Raw genomic sequence first — 16,883 nt, 5'->3', positions numbered from 1 at the left:
GCTAATCTGGAAAGTGGGATAAACTCAATTTCCCACCAGGGTCTAGTCATTTACCCCTCCCCGTATCATCCATACCGCTTAGATTCAGATCCTGAACTGACATGGGAGACTGAGGAGGAGGAGGAGGTCACCTAACCCAAAGTATTTGTTTTTTAGGCTATGTCTACACTGCAGCCCATGCCAGCAAAACTTATGTCGCTCAGAGGTGTGAATATGACATCCCCATGAGCGACATAAATTACACCAGCATAAGCACTCATGTGCACAGCACTATGCTGGCAGGAGACTGTCTCCTGCTGACATAGCTTATGCCGCTCGTGGAGGTAGTTTTTTTTATGACAACGGGAGAGCTCTCTCCCATCGGCATAGAGCATCTTCACCACATGCGTTGCCCTGGCACAGCTGTACCAGTATAGCTGCACCTACGCAGTGCTGTACATAGGGTCATGGCCTGATTTATTTGTACCCTCTTCTCCACTCCTGGTAAGAATCTTTAGTTTAGACAACAGTTCCGAAATAAACCTTGCAACAATTTATAGTGCTTATTATGTGGAAGTCCCAAACTCTGTCATTAAGAGGCAGTGTTGACTTTTCTTTGTTAACCACTGTAAAAAGCAATCCTACTTTCCCTGATTTCACATACCAAAAGTTTCCATAGTTTATGATTTCACTGATTCTTGGCCATGACACTGGAGTGGCACTATAGCTTGGAATCAGCAACACTGCTCAACTGCCTCATAGGCCATCACTTCATTTTGTGATAACATTTCCTTACAATGGTTGTGATCTCCTTGAGAATAGCTTCAAACTACATTCACCGTAAACAATGTTGCAACCTCAGCTGTTCTGTACCTTTAGCAAAGAGTTTGGCACAATCATGACACAGTGAGAAGTCATGAGACCACTGTGCATCCCATCCTTTGCCTGGAGTTGTTGAACCACAGCTCTTGCAGCGAACACATTTGGTACAGATCTGTAAGAGGGGACACAGAGATTTGACAGGAGTTAGCATCTTTGCTATCTTTTGACTGTTCTAAAGATCCATTTCACAATTTTTATTATTTAACGGGGGGGGGGGTGTATAAAATCCCATATATATGCATCTTTGGGTCCATGTTCGATGGCTAGGCATTTCCCTCAGACAACTTCAGTAGCAGAGAAGATACTTCCCTCCTTATGATAAAATGCTGACCATGCAACAGAAAATATGCTTCAGTCTAGCACTTTTGCCATTAGAAATTGGGTACAATTACTCTCAAAGCTCTCTTTAATTTGAAAAAAAAACCATGGTTTTGGCAAGTACAAAATTCTTAAGACATTCTGTACAACCTCTTGTTTTAGACGAGGGGCTAATGTAGAAAGTTGACAAAGCCATAGGTATAGCAGCATAAAACACTTTTATTTATATTACAGTAGTATCCAAAATGCGCTAGCCCCTGTACAGAGGAATACAGTCCCTTCCCCAAAGAGCTAACAACCTGAAATACAAGAAACAGTCTAGCACATTAATCGCATTCACACCCGTCACCATACCAGTGTCCACTGACAGTAACGTCAGAATGGAAACTTATGTATTTACTTACTAATATAAGGGAATTCCCTGGCCCCTGTGCACTCAGTTTGCTCAGGAGGATTCATAATAAGGCTAAAAGACAGGTGTCTCCTACAAAAGGTTTTTTCCTCCCCGCTCTCCTGCTGGTAATAGCTCACCTAACCTGATCACTCTCGTTACAGTGCATATGGTAACACCCATTGTTTCATGTTCTCTGTGTATATAAATCTCCCCACTGTATTTTCCACTGAATGCATCCGATGAAGTGAGCTGTAGCTCACGAAAGCTTATGCTCATATAAATTGGTTAGTCTCTAAGGTGCCACAAGTCCTCCTTTTCTTTTTGTGTCTCCTCTTGTATCCCTGCCCTTCTTCATTCACACAGTGCTAGAGAGTTCATTCACCATGAGAGCATTCAAAAGCCAGCCTTTAATAATACAACTTTTTCCAAATTTACCTTATAAAACAGTAAGCATCCTTTAATAGGATATACATAGAATTTGTAATTCTGTCATAGTGTAAGAAACCCTGTCATGTATAAAAGATCTGCAGATTGAATAGCTTGAGCTTTGGCTGGTAGTTCCTAAGGAACATAAGTCAAGCAGAGCAAACTCACCCAAACTTTCTTTTTCTTGGTGGGTTTTGTTGGGTAGTTTGGTCCCAGGCACTCAGGGTGATAGCTGTTTCGGCACTTATTACACTCCAACAACTGCTACAGAAATGCAAAAATCCATTTTACACTACATTCAATATTCAGTGTTCCAGGAATAGGTCATATGTAAGTTAGTCAATCTGAATTTACCAGAATGACAATACTACACTATCACATGCACTGAAAGGTTCTTTATCCCAATACTAAGCCCACAAAACATCCAGTCCTATGCTAAATGATTTAGATAAATTAAGCTAAACAGAGTTCCTGGAAGTAGTGAACTGATGGACAAAGAAAACAGCACTCTCAAAATGGTCACATTTGTTATTCTTAGTACCTTTGTGGCCTGGTGCTGTCTCCCACATACATGACAGAACTTGCAACGACGACAGCACCAGTTTTCCAACTGGTCCTCCAGAGGGCGCTCACTCTCTTCTAAACAGAACTTGTGGAAAGGCTCACAACAGACCTGACAATACACAAACTACAAGGGGGAAAAACAACAGCATGTCAAACGCTTTGTAGACTTCTCAACCAAACCCAACTGCTCCCTATTCTGTTTCTAATTCTGGTTTAGAATTCACAGAACAAGTATTTGCATTCAAATATTTTATACTGGAATTCACACACATAAACCATGTCGCAGTTGTAATCGCACTGTTAAACAGAATACCAATTGAAATTTATTAAATATTTTGGATGTTTTTCTATATTTTCATATATATTGTATTCTGTGTTGTAACTGAAATCAAAGTGTATATTTTTTATTATAAATATTTGTATAAAAAGAAATAGTATTTTTCAATTCACCTCATACAAGTACTGTAGTGCAATTTCTTTGTCAGGAAACTGCAACTTACAAATGTAGATTTTTATTTATTTTTTTTTGTTAAAAACTTCAGAGCCTACAAGTCCACTCAGTCCTACTTCTTGTTCAGCCAATCACTAATACAAATAAGGTTATTTACATTTGCAGGAGATAATGCTACCCTCTTCTTATTTACAGTGTCACCAGAAAATGGAGAATAGGCATTTGCAAGGCACTTTTGTAGCTGGCATTGCAAGATATTTACGTGCCAGATATGCTAAACATTCATATGCCCCTTCATGCTTTGGCCACCATTCCAGAGGACATGTTTCCGTGCTGATGATGCTTGTTAAAAAAATAATGCATTAATTAAATTTGTGACTGAACTCCTTGGGGGAGAATTGTATGTCCCCTGCTCTGTTTTACCCGCTTCTGCGTATATTTCATGTTACAGCAGTCTCAAATGATGACCCAGCACATGTTCATTTTAAGAACACTTTCACTGCAGATTTGACAAAAGGCAAAGAAGGTACCAAAGTGAGATTTCTAAAGATAGCTACAGCACTCGACCCAAGGTTTAAGAATCTGAAGTGCCTTCCAAAAATCTGAGAGGGACGAGGGGTGGAGCATGCTTTCAAAAGTCTGAAAAGAGCAACACTCCAATGCGGAAACTACAGAACCCAAACCAGCAAAAAAGAAAATCAACCTTCTGCTGGTGGCATCTGACTCAAATAATGAAAATGAACATGCGTCGATCCACACTGCTTTGAATTGTTATCAAGCAGAACCCATGATCAGCATGGACAGATGTCCCCTGGAATGGTGGTTCAGGCATGAAGGGACATATGAATCTTTAGCACATCTGGCACGTAAATATCTTGCAACGCCAGCTACAAGAGTGCCATCTGAACGCTTGTTCTCACTTTCAGATGACATTGTAAACAGGAAGCAGGTAACATTATCTCCTGCAAATGTAAACTAACTTGTTTGTCTGAGCAATTGGCTGAACAAGAAGTAGGACTGCGTGGACTTGCAGGCTCTAAAATTTTACATTGCAGAAAAAAAACTGCATTCAAAAATAAAACAGTTTTAATTATACATTTGTAAGTTCAACTTTCATGATGAAGAGATTGCACTACAGTACTTGTATGAGGTGAACTGAAAAATACTATTTTTTTTTTACCGTGAAAATACTTGTAATCGAAAATAAATATAAAGTGAGCACTGTACACTTTGTATTCTGTGTTGTAACTGAAGTCAATACATTTGAAAATGTAGAAAACATCTAAAAATACTTAAATAAATGGTATTCTATTATTGTTGTTTAACAGCGCGAGTTATTGCACGATTAATTTTTGTTGTCGTTTGACAGCCCTACTCAGAAGTTTCAACTGGTGCCCTGTTGTGTCTAGGTGGTCACAAAGCACGACAGGCATTTTTTCAGGGACAAACATATCCCCTACTGCATTCAAGCTTGAACAGGCTGAGATACCTGTGAGGCAAAATTTTCAAAAGCATCTAAGTCTCACTGACTTTCAATGAGATGTGTTCCTAAGTCATGTTTGAAAATGGGACTTAGGTGTTTTTAAAAACGTTACCCTAATACCTAACATAGATCAGATCACATCTTTTGGAGGACTACAGAACTCTTCAAACAGTAGCTGATTTTGTATACCATGTGTTTAGATACTGTGGGACACAACGGGGTTAGCAAAGGATGGAGTTACAGCTTCTAGCCTGAATTTCCTCGTTTTACATGATTTCACAGAAAAGGAAATGCATACACTATTGCTGAATACTTTGGTGCTTGTAAACATTCCAAGATCAACAGCAGAACAAGATGGTTTACCTCCACGTGTCCACTGCTGGCACAGAGAAAGCAGACCACTCTGGGAGTGATAGGTACCGAGGTCAGAATGCCTAACCCACCCATCTCCCAAACGTTCTCCACTTCACAATCCTCCTGAAAGCACAAAGGGTACATCAAGCACAAAAGAAAAATGCAACAATAGGAAAAAAGTATAGCACAACATTTGCACAACTGCTGTTAGTCAGTGTACCTAAGCAGCTTCAATTTCAAAACATTTAAAAACTCATACCTTAGGTCCAAGTAATATAACATAAATTAAAAACAGAAATCACATCTTACTAATTCTTGCTAATGAGTGGACCCACTGTAACTGACAGGTTTGTGTATTAGTAAGTGAATATAAGAACAACATATCACAAGGTGTACTTTATACACTAATATTCACAATTCTGTTTTAATTAATCTGACCATACTTTACAGTTTACTGTAATATATTTTATAAAAGTATGAAGTTTAAGTAATATAAGACCTCAGTACACCCTCTGCTTTTAAAACTTTTCTTGAGGGGCTTGAGAAGAGAGACTACCACTCCCAGGGTGGATTAGGAAAGTGCTGATTATGTTATATATTTAAGTGACTAATGTAAAAAAAAAGATGCAAAAATTCAACTGTTAAACTCCCAAACATATCCCAGTGCTGCTGTGAATAACACAGGATTAATAGAATATCCAAATTCTCTTGACTCAAGTAGCTGTCGTGGTTTTACAGTTCCACCTTGATGAAATTACTTCCTTGACAATGTTACTCCTGTCCATCCATTCTTGCTCTCAGATTGAGAATTACTGTTTAAAGTTCTAATATTCTCTTCATCCAACACTGATGTTGTAATAAAGAAGATGGAAGAATTTCCAACAGCAGAAAAACTTTTCAGAGAGATACTGAGGTTCCTATTGATACCATCTTAGGATAGAGCATACCATAGTACATCACTAACTTAAAAAGTCAAGAATAGTATTCCTGAGGGAAAAAACAGCTCCAATATTTATTTTACAGCCAATTACACTCAAAATATTTCTATGATATTTGACCCCCTTACCTTGAAGTCCACTCTGATCCTGTGGACTCCATCCGTAGGTGCCTTTTGCTTGGAACTGCTTCCATTTGACAGAGTACTGAGCAAATTTAGTGTGCTGTTCTCTGGCTTGTTGACTGGAGGAGGTTTTTCCTAAAGATTAAAGAAAAGACATTTGCATTTATTCCAACCCCAAATAACTATTTTAAGAAAGGACTGACCAGAGTAAACAAATCCTTGATAATTCTTATACAAAGAGACTGAGTGCATCTCAGAACTAAGGTTCTTACAGAAAATGGAAGCAGATGATCAGTTTTGCAAACCCTTTTTAGAGCACTTTATGCACAGAATTATGCTTGTTGTATTGCATTCTAAATTCACGACATTCTGTCATCCAAGACAATGCTGATATTTAAACTTACTATGGTGTGGCAGCTCTGTGGGTAATCAATGTCTATACAGATTTTTCCATTTTTTTTTTAAAACGGAATTAAAAAATGGGCAGTTTTGTTTGTTTTTCAAAGGAAACATCACACTTGTTTTTAAAAATTAAAATTGTTCATATTTTGTTAGTTAAAATGGAACTCATTTTTGCAGTTACTTAGATTTCTTAGTCAAACAAGTTGACATGCATCAATTATGTCTTAAATGCATGTCATGTCTTTTGTGGACTTTGTACGATGGAGGTAGGAGGAGCCTTTTACATCTGTAAGGCTTGTCTGGAGGGTAAGAAGCCACAAACTCTGCCCTTGGGACACGTAATGGAAACTTCCTCCTTTAAAAGGGTCTAAAAGGATCCGGAAACATGATAGCAATCAAATTGAAGTCTGTTTTAGATTGACATTCCAAGTGTAAGAAACTGAATTTAATTCTGGTTGGGTTTAATTCTAAAAATGCTGTTCACAGTAATAACTTTAACTAATCATGAAAAGCCCACAACAAGGTAAGTTAGGGTTGCACACTGGTATTTGACAATAGAAAATAAGTTTGAAATTCTTGTAATTTGCTGAATATGTAGTAAAAAAAAATAGTTTCACCTTTTCTTTTGGTTTCTGTTTCACAGGGAAACTTGGACGGGGAGTAACTTTCTTCTGTTTGCTTTGCTCTATGCCTAGGGAAGGAAAGAAAAATCACATATTTAGATCTTGGAATGAATAACCACTTCCAGGAAACAGAAGAGAAATAATGCACATGAGGAAAAGATATTTTAGGTCTTGCTCCCTGATCTGCCCAATCTTTACTCCCAACTGTTCCCTTATCTCTTTTTAGTGACTAGACACCACCATTTATGCTTTAAGCAGCCTCCTAAACAACACAGCAAACATGCACTCCCCACAAAACGCTCCTGAAAACCCACCTGATTCCCCAGAGCATAACATATGCAATGCTGACACACTGCCCCAAAACTGCCCATATAGTAACAGTCCATATCTGTTAGACCACACTTTTTCAGGTAGGGATTCTCTTCTTTGTTTAGCACTTTCACTTTACTGTGATGTGCCACTTATGGATAATAACAAAAGTTTAACTAAACACTATAAAACTCTGTTTTAAGGTTACCAGGGTTTGAATGGGAAACTCAAACATAAAGATAAGACATCCTTATCCCTTCCTACACACATATTAAGTTTAATGTAAAGAAATCCAATTTAAATAACAAACATCTCCCAAAACATTTGAGAGTGATACCACCAGTATATAAAATATTTTCCAGTTTTATACTGTTCAGTGATGTTTAATATTCAACATACAAGACTCTCAGTTGTTACAAAATAATCTAGTTTTTAGTTTGTTTTTGAACAAGTGACTCATTATTTTCATTACATTTGTTCATTTACCTAATTCTGGTTGGGGTGTCTGTTTTTTCTTGGGCTCGCTAGGGATGGTTTTAGGTACTTCTTTTTTCAGTGGTCCTGAGCTAGGCGGCTGACAAAGGGGAACTTGCAATGGCTGGGGTGCCTGTTTCCCAGTTTTTCTGGCACCAGAAGCAGTGACCTGTTTGGATTCCAACACTGGGACAGAGGTATTTCCCTCTTCATTCTTCTCCTCACTTGGCTTTCGGGCAGGTTCACTGCTCTTCTTCAAGGCATTATCTTCTTTTGCTAAAACAGTCTGAGGAGCTGGTTTCTGTCCAGAATCCACTTGGTTCTTCCCAGAATGGCTCTCTTTCTTTTCATTGGTCTTGGATTTCTTCTCTTTCTTTTTCACAACTATGAAACAAAAGGTAGGAAGTAAATTATCAGTTTTCACAATGGAGAGAAGTAAACAGCAGGATCCCTGAAGGATTTGTACTGGGACCTGTCGGGTTCAACATATTCATTAATGGTCTGGAAAAGGGGGTGAATGGTGATTTGACAAAATTTGTAGGCTATAAAAAATTATTCAAGATTGTTAAGTCCAAAGCTGATTGTGAGGAATTACAGAGGGATCTCACAAAACTGGGTAACAAACTGGCAAATTAAATTCAACATTGATAAGTGCAAAGTAATGCACGTTGGAAAAATTACCCCAAAAATACATATACAATGAGGAGTTCTAAATTAGCTGTTACAAGGCATGAAAGATCTTGGAGTCACTGTGGATAGTTCTTTGAGAACAGCTCAATGTGCAGCAGCAATCAAAAAGGCTAACGCTATGTTAGGAACTATTAGGAAAGGGACAGAAAATAAATGAAAATATTATAATGACACTATATAAATCTATGATGTGCCCACATTTCAAACAGTGTCCAGTTCTAGTCACCTGATCTCAAAAAAAGACACAGTTGGACTGGAAAAGGTTCAGAGAAGAGCAACAAAGATGATCAAGGGTGTGTAACAGCTTTCATATGAGGAGAGACTAAAATGATTAGAGTTGTTCATCTTAGAAAAGAGATTACTAAAGGGGTGGAGGGATCTGATAGAGGTCTATAAAATTATTAATGGAACGGAAAGAATGAACAGAGAGGTGTTATTTACACCCTTTCCTACAATACAAAAACCAGAGGTCACCTGAAGAAATTAATAGGCAGCAGGTTTAATACAAAGAAGAGGAAGTACTTGTTCACATAGCTTATTGCCAAGGAATGTTGTGATGGCCAAAAGTATGACTAGATTCAAAAAATGAACTGGATAAAGTTCCCATAGGGTAGGTCCATCAATGGCTATTAGCCAAGATGGTCATGGATGCAAATCCACACTGAGGGTGACCTTAAACCTCTGACTGACAGAAGACAGGAATGGATCACTCCAGAATTGCCCTGTTCTGTACCCTCCCCTGAAGTGCTGGTATGGGCCACTGTCAGAGACAGGATACTGGGCTGTATCCTGCCCAGATACTGACCCAATATGGCAGCTATGTTCCTATGAAGAAAAGGCACAAATAAAATAAAAGTCAGATGCAATTATGTGATTTCAAGCCACCCATCTCATTTTACAATTATATACAAACAAGGAACAAAACGTATTCTGTTCTCGGAACTCTCATATTGGAGTTCCTTGGCATAAAAAGTGGCTCAGTGCTCTAAAAGAAATGCACATAGGCAGTCAAATGGACATGTTCAATAACCTATGCTACAACCACTGTTCTAGTAAGTTGGTTCTGTATTCTTATGGACCAATCTTTCTGTAGCATGACATGGATCCTTCTTACCTTAACTGTACGAAAAAAAGGAAATTTTGCACAGCAAGTTCAAAGAGTTCAGCAACTTAGCTTGAGAAGCTCACAGTGGCCAAGACACATACTTTTAAGAGTTCAGTGTTGAGCATGCAGGGAGTTAAAAATGGAGTGGAGAGGAAATGTATCAAAGTTTCATTATAACAGCCAAAAATCACAAAAAGGAAGGCAATCTAGAGATTTGGAGAATGAAAATGCTATACAGCACCATGATTCTAGAAGTTGTGGCCCTGCCAAAAGGATGGTCCATTATACACACTGCATACCTTTAGCTTGCTTCTGGAGATAGGCCTTTGAAGGCATCCATTGCAGATTCTGGCATTTCCTCATCCTGAGATGAAAGGGATAAGTTGGAAAAATCAGAAACTGATATAGGACAGCAGCACCCTTCAGCAGGGTTTTCTGCTGAAAAAGCCTTTTCTCCAGTCAATACTCCCATTACCATTTTTGAACCATTCATTTTTTCTTCAAAAGTGTTAAGGCTAAGGAATCCTAGAGTTTCTGTTTGGCTCATAATAACTACAATCATCCAATGCAAAGGTATGTGAATAGTGCCACAAGAAATGGAGTGGCTCTGTCACCATCATGGTGATATCTCTATCAGTTCCCTTTCTCATATACTAGGATTTGAGAGGCATAGAAGTCCCATGATACACTTAAAAGATCTGGAAAACAATGTCAAATCTATCAACTGCAAGTTCTCTGAATTTTGATTAAGGCTAATTAGGGTGGGTCCAACCATTTGGTGATTTAATTTGGACTTGGTTCATAAGAAAGGAATCCTTCCCACATGGGAACTGCCCCTTCATTTATACAGAGTGGCATGAGACAAGGTCATCAAGTTGTTATTTTGCCATAACTTAAATTCCTAGATTTCATGTAAAATTAAGAATACAATATCTGTTGTCTACTCAGTAAACATTTGTTTCTCCTTTAGCTCTTGCATCAGGACCCCGGGTTTTGAAATCTTGTCCAGGGCCAGGGCAAACCTGCTTGGAGACAGACTACTTACAGATTGTACTCTGCAGACTGTTTTCACACAGATGCATGCTATGCAGCAATTCTCACAGCTATACTTTATAAATAGCCTTTATATCACAACAATCTTTACTTCTGCCACTTCACTTGCTGCCTTCTCAAACAGACTATCCAGGCTGGTAAAACCAGTCTAATGCAGAGACTGTAGAAAGGAGGAAGGAAAATTCCAAAACCAGGGATGTTTGTACACAAAAATGTTTAGATAAACTGATAAAAAGGATCAAGAAAAAAAAGTTACATTTTCAGCCAATGTCCAGAGTTTCCTTCACTGCAAGTTAAAGACACACTGGAGAAACATCATACACTGCGAGAAATCCACTTCTCTACATATTATCTGAGAAAATACATTTCAATCTTGCCTGCAATTACTGTACAGGTGTTGCCTGCAATTATTATCAGTGCATTTTCCTATATCACATGCCTTACAATCCTCTTTCAAGTTTTTTTGGGGGGTGGAGTAGGGCAGGGGGAGCTGTAGAGAAGAAGGGGTGTCCACAACTCAGAGCAAAAATAATCCAGCAATTTTACTTTCTTTTGTCCTTTACCTACCTCTACCCAACACCAGCCAAGACTGAACAAAAGGGATTCCCTTCAAAGTCTGTCAACTCTGCTTCTAAACAGTGAATGAGAAAATCTCCACCTATAATCCCAGGGCTTCCTCTCTCAACGCAAGGGTTAGCTAAACAGCTTGTCAAATATACACTTACTTGCAGCACTGTTTCTTTATGTTGCGTCCACCAAACTTCGGTTTGTCTAGACAGTTAGTACAGACACCACAGTCCTCTGGGACCTGGCAGCCTGGGCACTGCCCACAGCGCCTTGAGCGCCGACCTTTCTTCACTGGAGGCTCTTGGGGTGCCTTGTTTCTGGTAACTGGCTTAATTGGTTTGATAGGTGGAGCAAGGGGTTCAGCCTCTTCTGAGCCAGCTATTGATGACTTATCTGTCAAAAAAAAAAAAAAAAACTGCTGTGAATTCAGCGGCCACCAACACCATTTCAGAAGTCTCAAGTTTACTCAGAAATCATCCATCCCATCAAAAGTGTAAGGTCATCCTCAGAGTCATACAAATTGAGTGTTTTTTGGTTTAAGATTTTAGATCAGAAAAACTTATAAAACTTTTGTGCCATGAAATATCAAATGAACACAGGTCAACAGATTAGTGAATTACCTTTTAGACCAGAAGTTTATTCAAAATATCTGAAATCTGTTTAACTCAGACCTTCCCCTGTATAATCTTATGCAGCATGTTGTCCATTCTATAGAAACATATATTCAACCATATAAGTATTGCCCCACAAGAAACTAAACTAATGGGCAACAGCATCAAAAATTTTGTATGCACCCACAGACCCCATGATGAAAAATCTTGAACTTACCATCATTCCCCATGGAAGACAATATCTTCTCTCGTTCTTCCCATGGTAAGGCACTCAGAGTAGGCATGTCATCAGGAAACACTGCCCGCTTACGGCCTAGTGCTACAGCCGCCCTCCTGCAGACATGTTTTATTCGTGGTCCTCGCACTGAAGTCTCTGATGAATCACTCTCTTGACCCTAAGTTTCAGGTGTGCAAGAACATATGCATTTCTGAAGAAGGCATTCTGAGTGTACTTGGAAAATACAACAAGCACACTTAAAGAAAAAGATAGTGGTTCAAACCAGATGTTCAAACTGCAGGTCACATAAGAATTTGAGAGTCAGCCATAGTTTTCACAGCCTCCTTCCTAGTGAAGATGTACTTTAGAGAACAGTAAAGCAGAACACTTATTATTTTTACTAAAGTTCCATAACCAATTTTAACCTCTTACTTCAAGGACCTGAATTCCTTAATACTATATACTCATGTAAAATGCATCAGTACCGAAACATCAGAGCTGGCATGTATAATTAGGATAAAAGAGGCTAAAGCATCCTACCAGTCTAATTACCCCGACAGAGAAGTGAATCAGGCTGTTTGAAAGCCTTGTAGTCAGTGGGACATATGAAAATAAGGCTGTATTCCCCTTTATAAGGTTCTAGAAATTACAGCACAACCAGCCTCTAATCCCTGCTGTTAAAAGAAATCGAGTAATTTAATTTTTTTCCCCAGGATTTGCCCCCCAAAGATTCAGGGGTATTTCTGATGAACAAATGTACTCCCACAAAGCTGAATTTTAGGGACAAGTCGTTTTTCCCTTATGTAAAACCGGTCAACAATGCATGGAGTGGTATACAGTAGACAAGTGGGAGGGTGCAGAACTTGATGGCAGGGAGAAAAACTTTGGAAGTTTTCTACTGAAAAATCTATTTTCCACAATTCCTGAATATTACCACTGACAGCAAGCCAAATTCTGGTTTAAACCAAAAATAGGAACCATTACCTGAAAATGCGTCTGTATGATGTCTACTTTTTTAGTAACCAAAATGGACTACAGTGAGAGCATTTGAAAGAACACTGGGGCCAAGAAGGAGAGATGTGTGAGGTCCCATTCCTTTAGATGCAAAATCTCATGGGATCTCACTTCCATCCCACAAGACAGAGATCATGGCAATACGCACCTTAAACAAAAATCAGATCAGGACCACTGTCATTTTTGGATGCCAGCTTTGTAAGCAAGTGGGGTACCAGAAACATACATCAAGGGGCAAGAGATGACTATATGATTCACCATAGCCTTGCCTTTATAAGCTCAAAATACACTCGAAGAACATCTCCATCAGACTTAGCCAGAAAAATCTACTAAGCAATTACACTGCACTGTTCTCAGAAAATGTGTGCAGCTCCATCCTGAACTGACTCCAGCAGCTTTATCTCCCCCTCAACTTCTGCCCAGTGCTTCTCATTTTCAAATTAGTTACCATCTGTTGCTCTAACCATTATTCAAATTAATATGCTATTTGTTCTCTTTCAGCGTCTGAATGACATTAACAATTTTCAATCCAAGTACAAAACAAAATGCACCATAAAGCCCTCTCATAAATAAGTCTGAAAGAATACCTGTGCTTTTGGCTGATCTGCTTGTTTGAGGGATTTGCTCTTCTCAATCTTGTACAGCTGGGCTTTAGCCTTTTTTAGGAGACTAGCCACCCTCTTATCAGTCATTGGAAGTTTGTCCGCTTGAGCCAACATAGAGCTGATGGAGGAAGTGGAATGTTTAACAGTGCTTGACGAAGGAGCAGAGAGGCATAGGGCTTTGTCTTTCTCCAGGGGCGGAACAGTGGGGCTTAGGTTTAGATCTGATTTTTCTAAGCCCCCTCTACCTTTCTTAGGCATTTTGGTTTTGCCAGCTGTCATATCTACAAGAGCCACAGCGGAAGCATCTGCCACAGGATCTATTGCTGAAGACTTCTTCCGCCCCGCAGCTTTTTTAACTGAAGATGCTGCTGCAACATCTTCATTAACAACTTTTTCTTTGGACACTCTACCTACAGGAAACAAAGCAGAGCTACTTTGAATTTCTAACCCTTTTTTCCTTTTCTCTTTTCTCGATTCACGTTTGTTCTCTTTTTCTCTTTCTCTGTCTTTCTCTCTGCTCTTGTCCTTTTCCACACTTTTGTCAACGTCTTTATCTTTGGACAGTTCCTCTGTAGCCCTGTCTTTATTTCTCCCTCTCTCTGTCTGGGGACTTGGTGTGAACCAGGGAAAGAGAGGAGTAGGATTAGTGGATGAGAAAGGCTCAGTTGGAGTGCTGATCTGCTTCCTTGGTCTCTGGCTTCTCTCTGCTGATTCCCCAGACTGGGTCAGGGGATGGGAAGAAAAAGTAAAAGTTGAGTTTAAGGCACTAGTGGCAAGAGAACTAACAGACATGTTAGTTAGTGAGGAAGAGACAGAAGATTGAGGGGTGAGAGTTGTCAGGTCAGAGGTACTAAGTCTTCCACTTCTTGTCCTCATGGAGTGTGAAGGAGATCTGGGTTCTGATCGGATCGGGCTAAACACTCTTCTCTTTCGTTTCCTAGAAGATATGCCTGTCACAGAAGTTCCTGCAGTGGTTCGACTAACAGATGAAGGCAAGGTTACAGATTCAAAAATTCTGGAGTGGGCCTCACTTGGAGTGAATCTTGGAGCTCGAAGCAGAGGACTTCTTTTGTGCATATCAAATCTTGTTCCAGAATGAAGAGCAGAAAACAAGCGAGCTGGAGCCGTAGCACCAGATGTTGAAAAACCAGATGCAAAGCCAACATCCTCTGGAGTCAGTGGTGGAGGTCTAAAGTTATCAAATACTGGTTTACGGATGAGACCTTCTTTGGCATACTTTGCTGAGGAAAAGTACTGTGGTTCTGACCTAGAATGCTTCAGAGAGGTCCACCTGAATGTTGGTTCTCGTAGAATTGATTTCCGTTTCTCTTGCATGGGTGCAGCAGAGGTGGGCAGAAAAGGTGAAGCCAATGGTATCGTTGGAGGCATAAGCCAAGGTGTGTGGTCTGAGATGCCAGTAGCAGGCTGTAATGGTGGGGGAGGAGTGAGCAGAGGTGGAGGAGGAGAGGAAGAGGACTGCTGCTGAGACACACTTTGCAAGGTTGACAGTTTTTTAGCTGCCCTTTGGCCGAAACTCCTTTCTGACATTGAAAACCTCCTGCTTCTTCTATCACCGTTATCATTTTCTGGGGACTGAGAAACAGGTAAAGGGGTATGAGCTTCTGGAGTATTGCTGCGTTCTTCGGAAAGTGCCTGCATCTCCTCGGACGCCTGAGAGTCGGTAGATGTATCTACACTAGGACTACTAGATCGTGAGGAATCTGAAGACATCTGAGATGAGTGCTGAGAAGCCGCACTTGATTTTTCACTGGACCCACAAGATGTAGCACTAAACCTGCTGTTCGGTGTGGACTCGAGGCGAGCTATTTTTATAGGAGGATCATAGTCTTCATCTTCAATGAATCGCTTGGGTGTTTTAATGATCCGCGAAGAGATAGCACTCACAACTGGCATGATGAACTGCCGGATGTTTTTGAGCTGAGTCCTTCCCTTTCTACCCTGCAGTTTAGCTGCTTCTTTCTCAATCTTCTTTTGTGCCCCCTTTTTAGCCCTCTGCAAGAGTTGCTTAGCAATTGTTGCATCTGTCCTCTTGGTAGAAGGAATAATCCTAACAGGCTTAATCCTGCGCGGGCTCTGTCTGACAGCAGTCTTTTCTTCTTTTGTGAGTGGTGGCGTGCCATCTTTCTCCTTACGTACCCTCTGGGGTTTCTCCAGATGTGAATTAATGATTAGTGGTGAGGAAGTCTTTAAACGTTCTGAAGAGGGTGGCCTTCCTCTCCTGCGCACAATCTGAACCGCTTTCCTCCCAATCTGAAGTTTCCCCCCAGTCTTGAATTTAGACTTCAGTGGGGAGAGTTTACCAGTTCGTAACTTCTTGATTTTTGCAGCGTGCTGAAATGTAGTGGATGGTGCCCTTTTTATTTTCTTCAGATTCTCTTTTGCTTCTTTGCTCCCCTTATGAATATCTGAGATGTCCTTTACTTGTGATAACTTGAACTTCACACTACTAAGTGCTGGAGGTCTTCCTCGTTTCTTTTCCCCACTTTTAATTTCCTTCTTCTTTACCTTTTCCATGGACATGGTTTCAGACTTGCTCAGGGGGGAACACACTGATGAAGAGTCTGAGTGTGCAGCTGAACTTCGATCGGGACTGCTTCTGGGTCTCCTACGAGGTTTTCGTGGACTAGATTTCACTGAGAGGGAAGTAGAGAATGCAGAGCACGTTAGGCTTTTCTGTACGCTGTTACAACACTATCCAGGTCACATCTGACTTTACTCATCACAAGTCACATTACATGCACAGAACAAGCTACCATAATTTTGATCCACCTATGAATACAACTTATTAATAAGAACTGTACATAACAAGAACAGGAGTACTTATGGCATCTTAGAGACTAACAAATTTATTAGAGCATAAGCTTTCGTGGGCCACAGCATCTTCTATGCATCCGATGAAGTGGGCTGTAGCCCACGAAAGCTTATGCTCTAATAAATTTGTTAGTCTCTAAGGTGCCACAAGTACTCCTGTCCTTTTTGCGGATACAGACTAACATGGCTGCTACTCTGAAACCTGTACATAAAAAGGTTCCACCACAGACAAACAAAACACTTCTCTTATAATAAGGAGCTTATTTTCCAAAACATATTTTAAATACAAATATCTTTCCACCAAAATAACTTTTACATTTATAAAAACAAATACCAAAAATAACTTTTTGAAGGGAACAGTAACTCCGATGAAGTGAGCTGTAGCTCACGAAAGCTTATGCTCAAATAAATTGGTTAGTCTCCAAGGTGCCACTAGTACTCCTTTTCTTTTTCCCAAGATTAACTTTCTT

General features: G+C 39.8%; 1 protein-coding gene across 1 annotated transcript in view; it reads right to left on the bottom strand.

Moving 5' to 3' along the window:
* Positions 1-16,883, bottom strand: part of KMT2A (lysine methyltransferase 2A) — an 81,562-nt gene that overhangs the window by 32,923 nt on the left and 31,756 nt on the right. The window contains exons 3-13 of the mRNA XM_074936764.1: positions 13,564-16,235; positions 11,963-12,140; positions 11,293-11,527; positions 9,814-9,878; positions 7,732-8,103; positions 6,931-7,004; positions 5,918-6,046; positions 4,861-4,974; positions 2,541-2,687; positions 2,168-2,263; positions 853-973 (exon numbers count right to left, since the gene is read on the bottom strand). Of these exons, the coding sequence (XP_074792865.1) occupies positions 853-973; positions 2,168-2,263; positions 2,541-2,687; positions 4,861-4,974; positions 5,918-6,046; positions 6,931-7,004; positions 7,732-8,103; positions 9,814-9,878; positions 11,293-11,527; positions 11,963-12,140; positions 13,564-16,122 (4,090 nt within the window). The 5' untranslated portion in view covers positions 16,123-16,235. The remainder of the gene's footprint in view (positions 1-852; positions 974-2,167; positions 2,264-2,540; positions 2,688-4,860; positions 4,975-5,917; positions 6,047-6,930; positions 7,005-7,731; positions 8,104-9,813; positions 9,879-11,292; positions 11,528-11,962; positions 12,141-13,563; positions 16,236-16,883) is intronic.

Source organism: Natator depressus, chromosome 22 (assembly GCF_965152275.1).
Source record: "Natator depressus isolate rNatDep1 chromosome 22, rNatDep2.hap1, whole genome shotgun sequence".
Taxonomy (NCBI): Eukaryota; Metazoa; Chordata; order Testudines; family Cheloniidae; genus Natator; species Natator depressus.
This window is presented reverse-complemented; position numbering and strand designations above follow the sequence as displayed.